Here is a 14,362-nt window from a genome sequence, read left to right on the forward strand (position 1 = left end):
CAGGGCTCACTTGCTTAATTGGCATTACTGGCTATGTGAAACTGGGGAATAAACTGAACTTTGGTTCAGGCTGTATGTTGTTGCAAGTCTGGTTCTGGCCTACCTAGAAAAAAATGTGCTGGCTCGTTAATTTAGAACACCTGCAGACCAATGCCAGTTCCCCAGAGATTCGACCTTCGGAGACCGGCTCTCACAGCTCCTATCTTTACTCCCCAGTTTCACATGGCTAGTAACACCAGTGAAGCAAGCGAGCCCTGATTGGCTCTTGGTTGATAGGGTGATGTCAGCAGGCCTGAAAAGAGGGCTGCTTAGCACCCATTTCTCTCCCTCTCTGTACATTATTCCTTTACCACCATGTGTGAGAGAAGATAGCTTCCATGCCTTAGGCCATTAATATGCCTCATGCTGCATGGCATGGAAATGGACTCCTTTGCTAAACCTAATGGTGAGACCTGACCAGCTAAGAAGCTACATCAGAGAAGTCTAGGTAGCAAGCTTTGTTTTTATATAGATAGCTGTTAGCTAGCAATAGGAAGGTTTATTTGTTTTCTTGACGACTGCCTGAATTTTAGAATGCTTTATGCTCAGCAACACTCTGTAACTTTGTATTCGATAAGCTAAAAGATATTTTATTCTGGCCTGTGTCTAGAGTTACTAGTTGCTCATGGGTACAACTTCGGGGAACACAGAGATTGTAAAGTCTCATAAATTAAATCAACAGGCACCTTCCAGCTACCTAAGGGGACCTGCGGTGGCTGTGTTCAGCACCCAGAGTTAGGAGATTGGTTGAAATGTGTAGTCTGATCAGTTTGAGATTCGTATATTGGCATATTCAAATTGAAGAGGAAATAAATGTATGCTTCCAGTAGACACAAATAAATTTTGTTCTTTTACGAATAAAGCTCAGCCAGTGAAAATGAAGCAGAAAATCCTGAATCACAGCCGCTTTCTACTGTCCGTCCAGAAGAGATTCCTCCTGTACCAGAAAACAGATTCCTGATGAGGAAAAGCCCTCCCAAAGTGGATGAAAAGGAAAAAGAGGCAAAAAACAGGGAGAAGGAAAGGGAGAGGTAAAGTTCTGTCTTTGGCCTGAATTGAGCTCTGTTGAATTTCCTTAGTGTTGCCTTGGGTTATATGATGCTTGCTGGCACTTTACAAAGTCTATCTCTGATTATAGTCTGTATTAAAGGAAAGAAGTGACAAGTCTGTATTAAAGGAAAGAAAAAAAATTTCATTCTAATTTCAGTTAGACAATTTAATTTTAATTTAATTTATTGGATTTATACTCCGCCCTCCCCACATCAGCGGGCTCAGGGCGCTATACTTAAGCCTGTGATGTTTCAACATTCACCATTTTGTCAAGTTGTACTTTTTTCCTTACGGCTTCATAAATCTCACTTAGTAGATTTTCAGCTATATAAATTTAACTTACAAGAGGAGCTGAAAATTTTTCATAACCATTCTGGTATAACACTGAATTCTCTCTTCTTACTTCATAGTAACCCATCAAACTGTCAAACCTCATATCAGAGAAGGTTGTTGGTAACTAGATCTGGACGAAAAATAAAAGGAAGAGGACCAAGAGTAGGTTTGGTTTCTTGTTTTACTATGTAATAATGCACTTATTGTATCTAATCAAAGGGGCCCTGTTGATCATCAAAAAAGGCTACATTGGTAATCAGTACGTATTGGATCAAAAGCCATGTAGGGTACAGTTTGTAGTAAGGAGGAGAACTAGGTGAGATTGAGAGAAAAAGTTGGCTGGATACAACCCTTGGAATTTTGATTCAGAGAAGTTAGCCGTGTTAGTCTATAGTTGCAAAATAGTAAAGAGTCCAGTAGCACCTTTAAGACCAACCAACTTTATTGTAGCATAAGCTTTCGAGAATCACAGCTCTCTTCATCAGATGCATCTGATGAAGAGAGCTGTGGCTCTCGAAAGCTTATGCTACAATAAAGTTGGTTAGTCTTAAAGGTGCTACTAGACTCTTTACTATTTTGGAATTTTGATGGCATTTATCCTTTGAATTTAGTTCAGTAGTCCTTTTCTTTGAAGAGCGAAATGGAAACACTGATGTGAAGTGGTTTTGGGTAAAAGCATTTTGATTTTATGGATGAATATATGAATCAGTTTTACTTATAGCTGCACAATGTCTCTCACAGAATGGTAGCATCCTCTAACCATGAACACCACCACTGCAATCATCAGTGGAAGCCACAAGTAATAAGCTTTTGTGGTGAAATCCTGTCAGACCATACTCTTTTGCCCCACTGAAAGCTGAGCCTATCGTCAAGATCTAGATCATGGTGTCCTGGTCAGTTTACTCTCTTCCATCCACTCCTGATCCCCGGTAGTTACTGCCCTTTTCTTTATCTGCAAGAATTGTACTGTTTTTGATCCTGTCTGTAGGATCAGTTTTCTGAGATTACTGGTACTTCTGCAGGGTCAGCCTCGTTGTGTTTAATAGCAACTTTTCAGAGACATGTGAAAGACAATCTGTTCTTCTGAGTGGCTTTGTCTGTTCATTGTTTTCTTGTAAGCTCACTGCTGAGCACGCAAGATCTCCTTGTTGGGTTTCTGGTTGCTGCTTTTCACTCTTCACATTGGCTTTTCTTGTTGGAATTGATGCTTGTGAGCCAGTCCCGCTAAAAATCCCAGTGGTTTTATATGGGAGAGATTGGAGCATATGCTTAATGCTCCCAGTGAAATCAGTGGGATTTTAAATGTGCCTAACATTTTGGCTGGATTGGGCTCAGTCTGTGCCTTTTCCATTTTTAGTGTAATGTGTCCATTTTGTGAAATGTCACCCCATGAACAATTTATCATCTTCTAAATAATACGTAGATATCAAAATAGTGTTTAAGTGGTTGGGCTGTGAATGAGCACTGCTGGTTCGAATCTCACTACTGCCATGAGCTCAGTACTCAGTACTGCCTTGGGTAAGCCATTCCACTCAGTCCCAGCTGGGGATAATAATACAGACTTGGTTCATCACTCTGAATGGGGCACTAATCTGTCTAGAAGAGCAGTATATACGTGCAGTGGTTGCTGTTGTTGTTGTTGATGATGATGTTTTTAGTTACATCTTCAGGGAACAATGGGTTACAGGACTTTCCTTTCAGATGAGTATTATAATGTATAGCCTTAGTGGTACAATACAATATATTTAATCTAGGAAACAAATACACGACCATACTATGTAAAATAAGTATGAGGTAGAACTATGTATTTAGTTGCTCAGTGAATCAGAATTGGTACTACTCTGTACAGATGGGAAGGCCTGGAAAATTTGAGGAATAAATACATTTCTTGTTTTTCCAATGGGAAATTTGTGGAAGCACTGAAAAAACACCTCACCCTATCAATTAGTTTATTTGCAATGAGTGAAAAGCTTTTTAAGACAAGGTTTTAGTCACTCAAAAGCACAGCATGAAAATTTTTATGGAAGACGTTCTACAATATTAGATAGTGATAATTCCTGTGTATATTATAGACATATATAACACATCTTTATGGATGATAATTGTTTAAAGGTGAATAATTTTGGCAACAGGTATTGTTTTAATATGTTTGAAAACACTGAATGCTTTAATAATATATTAACAATGTTGTAGAGTTTATCTTGATAACCATATATACTGGTAGTCCATCTGTGATTGCGTGAAACGGTTTCTGTTCAAATTATGCTCTTTCTTTTGGTTACTAAAAAGTGTGTGTTCTGATTTCAACAATTATTTTTTTCCTACACCTCATATAGCAGAAACAAACAATATATGGGCTAAGGTTGCATTAAGATGCTGCAGTTCTGCTCTCTCAGGAAATGGTTATAGGTGCAATTTTGCTTGTGGAAAAGACAGGCTTTTAAAAAAAATCTGTAAATATGTCAGTACAATTGTATATGCTATGTTATAAATGGTGCATTTTATGATGTTAAAGGGGTAAAAAGTTTAGGTTTGAGGGAGGAGTAAGGGGCAATTCTGCTATTCTGTGAAAATGTGATAGTTTTGCTCTCAAATTTAGACATTTGTCTTTCTGTCTCTGGTGAGGGAATTTGCAGTCATATGACATGCAGCTGTTTTAATATAGTATTTTCCATTTTCCCCCCTTTTTCACAGCGTTATCGGACACCTTCACGATCCAGGTCAAGAGATCGCTTTAGACGCAGTGAGACACCTCCACACTGGAGACAAGAAATGCAGAGAGCCCAAAGAATGAGAGTATCAAGTGGAGAAAGATGGATAAAGGGAGATAAGTAAGATGTGACCAGAGTGCTTCCTCCTTTATTCTAATTTAGCAGAGCCACCAACGAACACAGAAGAGTGTAATTTCTTAACCATAGTAGCATCTGTTTTTATCTTATATTCAATATAGCAGTGAAGCTTCTGCACTCTTTCTTCTTGCTAGATTGTTTGTGGTAATCTTAGAACTATATGCAGCAAAACCCACATTGTTTTCAATGCAAACACAGCTCCCTTTATTAATTAGTATTTTTTCTTCCTTTTTAAAAAAGGGGTGAAGTTAATGAGAACAAGAAGGATGCTGCAAATCAGAAAAGTCCAGGTAGAGGAAGGGAGAGAAAAGCATCTGACCACAGGCAAATTTCAGAAAGCCCAAGCAGAAGGGGGGAAAAGGAGAAGAAGACAAAAGACCACAAATCCAGCAGTAAAGACAGAGAGACAAGGAGAAATTCAGAGAAAGAGGATAAGGACAAGCATAACAAAAATAAGGCCAAAAAAAGGGCTCGATCCAAAAGCCAGAGCAAAAGCAAAGAAGTGTCAAAAAGTAAGGAGAGGGACTCCAGACACAGCAGACATGAAGAAAAGAAAGTTCGATCAAGAAGCAAGGAAAGGGACCATGAGAAAGAGAAGGACAAAGAAAAACACAATGATTTTCGTGGAAGGGAAAGGAGCAGAAGTAAGGAAAAGAGTAAAAGAGGGGAATCCAAAAGTAATGGTCAGAATCACACTAAAAGTAAAGAAAGAGAGAAACATGCAAAGTCAAAGAGTAAAGAACGTGAACACTCTAAAAGTAAACACAGTTCAAACAGTAAAACCAGAGAGCGAAGCAAAAGCACGGAGAGGGGAAAGCGAGCCAGGACAAGAAGTAAAGAACGAGAACGCAGCAGAAGTAAAGATTATTCCAAACACAAAGATAAGGAATTAAAAAGAAGAGGAAGGTCAAGAAGCAGAGACCGAAAAGAGACGCCAGAAAAATCTAAAAGTAAAGAAAGCAAGAGAAGGAAGGAATCACAGAGTTCTGAGAGGGATGGAAGTCGAAGTAAAGACAGGCATCGGAATCAAGAACACAAAAGTTCTCACAAAAAGGATGATTCTGAGAAAAGAAGGCGTTCCAAAAGTCGTGACACTAGTAGCCCGGAGACCAATAAACATAAAAAGGCCAGTAGAGATCAGGATAGAAGTCCTGATTCAAAGAGAAGACGAAGCAGCAAGGACAGAGAACTGAAAAGATCATCTTCTCGCAGGAGTAAGGAAAGAGAAAAGGACAGGTCTCGTTCCTCAAAAGAAAAAGAGATCAACCAAAAATCAAAGAATCAGGAGAGAGACCGTGCTCATGGTAAAGATAAAAAATCTGATCATGAATCAAGTGCTGGAACTGATGAAGACAGACATGGATGAGTTTATGAACTTATTATTTCTGCCTCCAGGTTCTAGAGACATATTGGGGAACACTTCTTTTTTTAAAAAAATGTGGACTTCAGTTTGGTCTTTTGATAAATCCACAACCTGGATCATTTGTACTGCTAAAGTTTTAATAAACTTGAAATGGAAAAAAAACCCAAATTTTATGTGTAAAATGGTGTGCTGTGTGTTAGTATTCCATTGGTTTCTGTAGCCTACTTCTGTACTGTCAGAAGGAAATACTGTATTGCATTTCCATTTTAATTTATGAACATAGATAGCTTGCTGGAAGCAAGCAGGTTGGCCTGAAAATAAATTTGTTTGAACCCGTAGAACTCTGCTTACTCATATGTCAAACAATTGCTGTTACGGTATTAGTAGAAACAACTCTTTCAGAAATCCTGGACACTGTTTGTTCCTGGGCAACATCCCTTTGAGTCTCAACTCATGCTACTTTACAGCATTGCTTTTTGTCTGCTGTTAATGCATCTTACCTCCTCTAGAAAATACATCTTTGGGTGTTTTGTCTGAAGGGAAAATTCCTTTCCCCCCAAAAGGGGGGAGGAAAAACAGTGCCAGAGGGTGACTGAATTTGTAAATAGGAAGCCCTGTTTTTGATTCTGTGCTGTAGCCATTGCCTCCTGTCACCAATAGATTTTACCTGTTCCGGACAGTGAACAGAGTACATCCTCCCTTGATTAAATATGTTTTAAGCACATTATATCCCATTTTTCTCTTGCTAGAAAGGAGGAATCTCATACGAAGAGAGAAGCTATGGCTTTGTACAGCTGCCGTTGCTTTTCAGCTTTCTGATGCTTCCATTTTTTAGCAAATCAGGGATGGTCTACAAACAGGAGAGAAGAAATGGGGTGGAAACAGCGCAGGATGCAGTGATCTGCCAGGAAGACCTAGAAGAACAATGTTTTTAAAAGGACGTAAAGTTCGGTCACATGGACAGAACACTAGTCACCCACTCAAGGATCACATGGGAACAGAGCACTGCATGTCCTTTGCCCAGCATGGTCATGGTGGGAAAATAAATCTATCATGCAAGAAAACAGGTGGTCCGTTCCCTTCTATTCAAAGAGGAGTGGGAGAAAGATAACAGACTATTAGTTCCTATTGCCGTTTTATCCATGATGGCTTTGATACCACAAACACAGAGCCCTTTTTCATCGTGCATGCCTACAGAGATAGGGACACGTGATATAAGCATTTAATGTTCGTTCTTATATCTTTCTCATATATGCAGATGAGGATGGACAGCAGCGCCCTAGGATCGAGACAATCTATTTTCTGATATTGGTGGTCCTGCCTGTTTACTCTTTTAGCATATCCAGGATGCAGCTGGAAAGCCAGGGAAGTAAAGATAGCTAATAGATAGACCATCTGTCCTATTTGGAACTTGCTTCAACTAGATACCGTGGTTACATGGGATTCTTACATTAAAGAATCTCACTATTTACTCATCGCTGCGTATCTATGTTGGTGTTTCCTTGTTTGTACTTTGCTAGAGGTGAGTTGTTTCTCTAGAAGGAGCTTCCCACCGGGCTGCTGCCTGTGTTACCATCCCCATTTGCTTTGGTCCTCTTCCATGTGTAGACTGAAGTTTATGGAACCTTCAAGACAAGTACAGGTCCTTCCCGGAATGTGGCCTCAGAGCTTTACTGCCACTGAGTGTGAGGATTCCTTTAGATACCATGGCTAGCTACCAATGGACATATCCTCCATTAATTTATGTAATCTCTGAATAATTAAAACCAGATGAGTTATCCGTGTTAGTCTGTGGTAGCAAAATCGAAGAGAGTCCAATAGCACCTTTAAGACTAACCAACTTTATCGTAGCATAAGCTTTCAAGAACCACAGCTCTCCTCGTCAGCATCTGGCGAAGAGAGCTGTGGTTCTCAAAAGATGCTGATGAAGAGAGCTGTGGTTCTCGAAAGCTTATGCTATGATAAAGTTGGTTAGTCTTAAAAGGTGCAACTGGACTCTTTACTATATTGAATAATTAAAGAAAATCTGAAATGGGATTGTACGGGTGGGTCCAAAGAATGAATGGAGTTCCGGTTGTGGAATGGAACCCTCCTCCCTGTGCTCCCCACAAAGCTGGTCTTGAAAGATGGGAGACCACTGGGAATGGGGTTGTGAGAGAGGGTCTTTAGTGGGCAGGAGGAATTGGTAGCAGTCGTACCCCTACTCTTCCATGAGGATTTCCCTTATTTGCTCATGGAAAGAAGAATTTGGATCCAACCCTGGGTTTCTGAGATTGTAAAATGTGTGTCTTCTAAATAAGGGCAGAGGTACTGGGGCTGATGGTGAAAACTTTTTTTTTTTTGCAATTCAGTAGACAAAACTTTGACCTGCTGTATTTTTAGGGTTATAATCAGCATTTGCTGACTATTTTCAATAACTTTCTTTTTATTAAACTCTAGAGTTTATGTTTTGGTACTCTTAGTTGGATAAGGATACTGCTGGAACTGCTCATCTGGAGTGATAAGCTCATAAAGTAAGTTTTCATTGATGAGGATTTTAGGTGGGTAGCTGTGTTGGTCTGCAGTATAACAGCAGGATCTGAGTCCAGTGGGCACCTTAGAAACTTTCAGGTTTTCAGAGTATAAGCTTTTGAGTCGGAGCCCCTGTGTTGTCTGAAGAAGGGAGGTCTGACTCTTGAAAGCTTAAACCTTGAAAACCTTGTTTGTTTCTTGGTGCCACTGGACTCAAATCCTGCTGTTCCTATTGATGAGAAACACCTTGGCATTCCAGATGTTGTATACTGTGGTATCAGATCTAGGCTACAGTCATATTAGGGTTGCCAACTCCAGGTTGGGAACTTTGTGGAGAATTTGGAGGTGGAGCCAGGGGAGGGCAGGGTTTAGGGAAGAGAGGGACCTCAACAAGGTCTAATACTATAGAATCCAATCCACTTTCCAAAGCAGCCATTTTCTCCCGGGGAAGTGATCATTGTCTTCTTGAGATAAGCTGTAATTCTGGGAGATCTCCAGATGCTACCTGGAGGTTGGCAACCCTGTCGTGTGCATATCGGAATAAAGACCGGTGACCTCTGTAGGAGTTATTTTGAATATGCAGAGGGTTGAGCTTGTAGTCAATTTCTTTGTAGTCTGACTCTAAAATGACTGAAAAGGGGGAATTCTTCAGTTACGTTGCTAGAATCAGGCATAATCATAACCTAAAATCTACTAACATAAAGTTTAATTGTAGTAGATGGCCATTTGCTGCCTGACTCTTAATTATAAACATGTAAATTGTTGTGTTCTTTCACCTGAAGCTATTTTCGTTCAATATAATTAAACTCAAAAGGTATAAGGACTTCAAGATTATTTTCCCAGTACAGGAATAGTTTGGATGAGACAATCAGTACAAAATACATTTAAACATCATGATGTCAATTTGATTATTATGTAAAACATTCTCATTAGATACATGGATATATTATCTGCAAGGTAAAATTTTCCCAACTGCTGTTTAAATATACTTCGAGAAGAAAATACTATTCTGTTACCTAGTTTATTGTGCTCTTCTTTCTAGAAATTAAAATATATAGGCTATTGGGTATTCATATGTTCAACTTTTTTTTTTCTTTGCTGTGATGCAAAATTATAATAATTAATATTCATGATTGCCAAACCACGCTGCCTGTGGTGCTTGTCCCACACATTTGTTTTAATTTGTGCCAAGGCTGAGATGATTCTGTCAGACTAATGCATGGTGACATTTTGAGATGCGTCTGGGATTGGACTAATAGTTGGTGACGTTCATTTCAAAATACCAATAACTGAAATAGTGTTGTGGAAACCTGATTTGCAGTGGCATCTTAAACAGAGCTGCATCCTTCTAAGCCCATTGACTTCAGTGGAGTAAGAAACCAGCAACTCCTCTTTGGATTGCACTGTAAGTCACAGAAAGATAGCTAAGCACATGATGTGTTTCCACCTGGAAAATGTTTGCAAAATGTGTATACAAATATTATAAATAACGGAGTCCTAATCTTGCTGTTCATTGTGATAAATCAATAAATAAGGAACAACTACAGTTTTGTGATGTTACACCAGTTTAGTACCTAACCGAACTGTGATGTAGCCATATTGAGAGTGTGGAAAATTCTGTTCTAGCTCTATGCCCATTCATTGTAGTTTCTAGTACATTAACTAATTGTATGTTAAACGTCTGGCTGAAGGCTGACTAGGGTAGTGCATTTTGTATTATGCAGTCTGATCTGAAATTGGGTCTTTGATAATCTTAATGCCATTATTAAAATGGGACTCTGTTCTTAGAAAACTGATTTCTATTTTCTGAAGCTGTATGTTTATTCTTTGGCTTTGTGCAAATACCCATGGATTACCGTGGATCCGTAGAAGTACAAAAAGAAGAGTTTGTGAAATGTATCTTTGCCAATTCCCACCCCCTTCCTTTCCACTGCAGCCTCATGTTCCCTTGAAAATTCATTCATGAGATTTGGGGGACCCTTGGAAACAGTATGTGGTAAGAGGAAAACAGCTACAGATGTCTTCTGTCTGGATTCAGGCCATAATCCTGTAACATCTTTTCTAGTTGACACCACTGTCTCTGGATGTCATCAAGGTCTTTTTGTGATCCTGAGGGACAACTGTAGATATAGTGGTTCAAGAAAATTGTGCTGTGGTAAAGATGATGGCAGTTGGGGGGAAAGCCACGTAGTTCTGTTTTACTTACCTTGGGAAAACCCTTTACAACACAAGTATGAAGGATCTGTGGTTTCACCAGTCCTTCCATTATCTGGCCATACATACATACTTGTATGTGCACTCATCCAGTTTTAACTTCGTCACATAGGACTCACAAAGTGTTGGTGTTCTCAGTGAATGGTATTGGAATTTATAGCATCAGGGCAGAGACATGACCAACCTAATTCTGGAAGCTGCTGCTATTATTTGCACAGTCCCTTATAATGTTGATCTGTTAGATCTTCGGTACTGTTGTCATAAAGGATACCTGAATGTTGCAATGGAGTCTTAACACAGAGTGTTGTTGAAATTAAAGCGTGTTCACATTTTCGCTAATTAATCTCTTTCATAATTAACAGAACAAAGTGTATGTTGCTACAATCTCCATTATTTTTGATATAAAAAGTATACTTGTTACTGAGAGCTGAAGTACTCTTAACAGACGTACTATATTTTGATCAAATGTCTTTCTAGATTGTCCCATATGTTACTCTTTTGAAAAGTACAGGAGTGTTTGTTACATGTGCAACTTCGATTAGTTTCTTCAGAAAACTTTAAACAAACCTCCCACCTCAATTTCCAAAACCACTGTAATACAGGTACTTAAAGGCTCACATTATCCCTATATAGATACTCAGTTTGTACCTATGATGACATGTGGGGGTTATGGTGTGTTAACTTAGTCCCTATGGTAAGGCTGCCCCAACATTTGAAGTCCAGTGCATGTGGACTTCACGTGTGTGAGGGCTTGTAAGTGAAGTGTGCATTTGACCCTATGTTCTTGAGCTCAATGCATGTAGGCCCCCTTTTCATATGCAATCATACAGTGTAATGTAGTAAAGTCAAATGTCTTGTTTGTTCAACTGCCTATATGATTTAAACAGCAGTAATGGGTCTTACTAATTCAGTACAATACCCTATTTCATTTCCCTGCAGTTATTGAAGAAACAACTACAAACTGCATTTTGCATAACTGAGGTTGTACTTCTCTAAAATCATTTGAGGGTTCTACTGTTGTGCATAATGCCAGACTTTGTTTTGAGAATTGTTGTGTGCTCTATGTCAGTATTGCAAAAAGTTGCTAGCCTGAAGTGGTGCGGTAGAGTGGGGTGGAATTATGTATCTGATTTGGTCCCCTCCAATTAAGAAATACCTGTGGAAACAAAGTAAACCTTGGTTGCATCTTCATAAAAAAAGAATAATTCCTGTCATTAGTTGAAAGTTAAGCTATCTGTATCCAGATTGTCTATTAATGTTTTGTTCCTTTTTAAGATATTAAAAGCAGACCTCTAACAACCATCAACAAATTAGGTCAATATAGCTTCTCTTCCAACTCATTTCTTCCCATTTGGAAAACCAAAAGATATCAACCCAAATGGAGGTTGCAGGATTAGACCTTTAGACATGCCACCTAGGTGTCTATATCTTAAAAGCATTAACTATTTGTGTTTATCAAAATTCTAAAGATACAGAACATACCAGCCTGAAGTCTTTGCACTGTTACAATGCAATAGTTGACAAATTACTTGGGTTACATTCTTGCAACATGCAGAGCATGTTTGTAGAAGACTTTGCTATGATTTTCTGCTAGCATATATATCCCCTCTTTGCATATACCTCTGTAAAGTTGTATAGAAAAGTAAATGTGCTAATTTTGATGTGTTCCCATGTATTTTTTTAACATGTAATTAACCTATAGTAGCTGAACAATTACAAGTAATACTAGGTCAACTCTGTGGTGACTAGCAACCTTTCTTGGGTACATGGTCACTAATCTGTTACAAGTGAGTTTTCTGGGTCATAATATAGCACTTTAGGCATTGCCTAAAGGGTGTTGGAAACTCATTGTTATAAGCATTTTTGTAGTCTGTAATGTTCAGCTGGGAAAGGACACATGCAAATGTTGAGTGCTTGGTATGAAAAATGAAACTTATTAAAGGTATTTTGAGATGCTAAGTGGTGTGTTCATATTCTGTTCTGTCTGTCTGTTTCTCGTTGACTTTTTAAAAACAAACATTTTAGACGTGGTTCATATGCTTTTGCTCAGTGGGGGAAGTGTGGGTGCAGGTGTAGGTCTGAAGAATGTGTAATTCAACTCAAAGCTGATTTTTCCCACCTGCTCCTCAAAAGGGATAGCATTGCTCAGATCCTTCTTTCCCTTCTACAGACATGACTCATTCACAGTGTCAAATACCTCTCTTCTGCAGCTAACTGCAAGGCTAAATACTGGAACCTTAGACTACTTCAAATAGTATTATTGGGTAAATACCACTTGGAAGATGACCAATGTGCTTTCCAGTTCTTCTGATAGGATTATGAAGGTTTCCTATGGTGGTAGTGTATTGGATCAGTGTGGCAGAAACATGAAACACCTTTAGTTTTGCAGAGCTGACCAAGTTCAAACAGTCACAGAAAAATAAGGCTGCGTTTCCAATAAAAAAATATGAGAGTCAGATCAAAGAGGGTCAGAATTTAAAATGGATCTGTTAGGTTGAAGGAGACTTTTTGCAATGAGAGCTTGTTACAAGTCCTAAATTCAACACACTCTGTCTACTTAGGACTAGAGATGGGCACGAACCGGAAAAAAAACGAACTGTGCAGTTCTTGGTTTGTCACATTTCACAAACCTGCCTCGGTTCACAAACCGGTTCATTTGGGTTTGTGAAAATGTCACATCCAGGTCAGCAGAAGGTCACTTCTGGGCCAGCAGGCTACTTCCGGGTCAGCAGAAGGTCTGCAGGAAGTCCAGCCCCTGTTGCCTAGGAAACTGATTGATTGGTGCCAGGCTGTCTGCAGTGACAAACCAAAAAACGAACCAAATGAACCAGCCTAAAGTCGTGGCGATTTGTCAGAAATGGACTCTGACGAACCGCTGGTTCACAAACCATTAATCGGCTTGGTTCGTCATGAACTTTGGTTCGTATTTCGGTTCATGCCTATCTCTAGTTAGGACTAATGATTACTAATATAAGGAGAAAATGGGAGACATGATCCAGACAGCAGTGTTTGCAACAGCTACGTATGGTCATTTATGGAGACCTTTTCACCTCTACCCCATTGCTTTTTTAAAAAACCCAGGTTTTAACAATCAGTTGAGGGAGTTTTCAAAGGGGAGACTATAGTTGGTGCATGCATGGTATGCTATTTAAAATCTGGTTCATTAGGAAGCTTCTATATAGATTTTTACTACACTCTTCCTTTAAAGAGTTCACAAAAGCATAGTAACGTCTCACCACCTCCATTTATCTTCAAATGAGTCTGTAAAATAGGTTAGGCCAAGATAAAGTAATTGGCCCAAAGTCACCCAATGAGTTTCCTGGCAAGCATAGTCCAACTCTAACCACTATATGCATTGCTTCTGCTGTGCTTGGAGGATCTTCGCTGCTTTCAAACTGCTTTTAAATTGGGGATCATTTAAAAAATCAATTTATGGGTTCTGTAGAGGCAACTTCAGAGACAATAAAAAGCTGGGAGTGTACACAGATCTGCCCACCCCTCTGGGTTGCAGGCATTTAATACAGAAGTAATGGTGTGTGCTCATTTCTGTCACCTGTTCCAATAACCAAAGAAGGGGGGGAAATATGTCCATATGTGACCTAAAAATAAACTAGTGGAACTGCCTTCCTCTGGCTTCTTCCAATAATGCTGTAAATGGTGATATTTTCTACTGGAGTTTTTCCCCCAGATATTTTTGTGAGTTGTACAAAATGTAAACATCCAGAAATTCAGTCACAGTAGGCTCTATTTTTAATGGAGTTTCTGCAAGATAGCTAGGCTTCCCATGGCTCCCTAACAGCACAGTATGCCCTTCTAAGATTATTCACTTTGAAGGATCTAACTCTAAATCTATTGTGCTAGTTTTGCTGGGCAAATTCCCTCTTGCAATTCAGACTTAAATGCAGAGAATTGTGATCTAGTCATCAATTCTTTAATGGCTCTTGGTTGCCCTGTTGAACCTTGGAAAAGGCATTTGTGGAAACAACATTGCACTATGGGGCTA

The 14,362-nt window shown here is 39.2% G+C and overlaps 1 protein-coding gene across 4 annotated transcripts in view; it reads left to right on the plus strand.

Annotated features, from left to right (window-relative positions):
- The window catches only part of PPIG (peptidylprolyl isomerase G), a 32,566-nt gene extending 26,764 nt beyond the window's left edge, over positions 1 to 5,802 (plus strand). For all 4 annotated transcript variants that reach the window (XM_054971083.1, XM_054971081.1, XM_054971082.1 and 1 more), the window contains 4 exons: positions 903 to 1,070; positions 1,500 to 1,584; positions 4,117 to 4,253; positions 4,512 to 5,802. In XM_054971083.1, the coding sequence (XP_054827058.1) occupies positions 903 to 1,070; positions 1,500 to 1,584; positions 4,117 to 4,253; positions 4,512 to 5,637 (1,516 nt within the window). In that variant the 3' untranslated portion in view covers positions 5,638 to 5,802. The remainder of the gene's footprint in view (positions 1 to 902; positions 1,071 to 1,499; positions 1,585 to 4,116; positions 4,254 to 4,511) is intronic.
- Positions 5,803 to 14,362: the final 8,560 nt, after the last annotated feature.

This window comes from Eublepharis macularius, chromosome 2 (genome assembly GCF_028583425.1).
Source record: "Eublepharis macularius isolate TG4126 chromosome 2, MPM_Emac_v1.0, whole genome shotgun sequence".
NCBI lineage: Eukaryota > Metazoa > Chordata > Lepidosauria > Squamata > Eublepharidae > Eublepharis > Eublepharis macularius.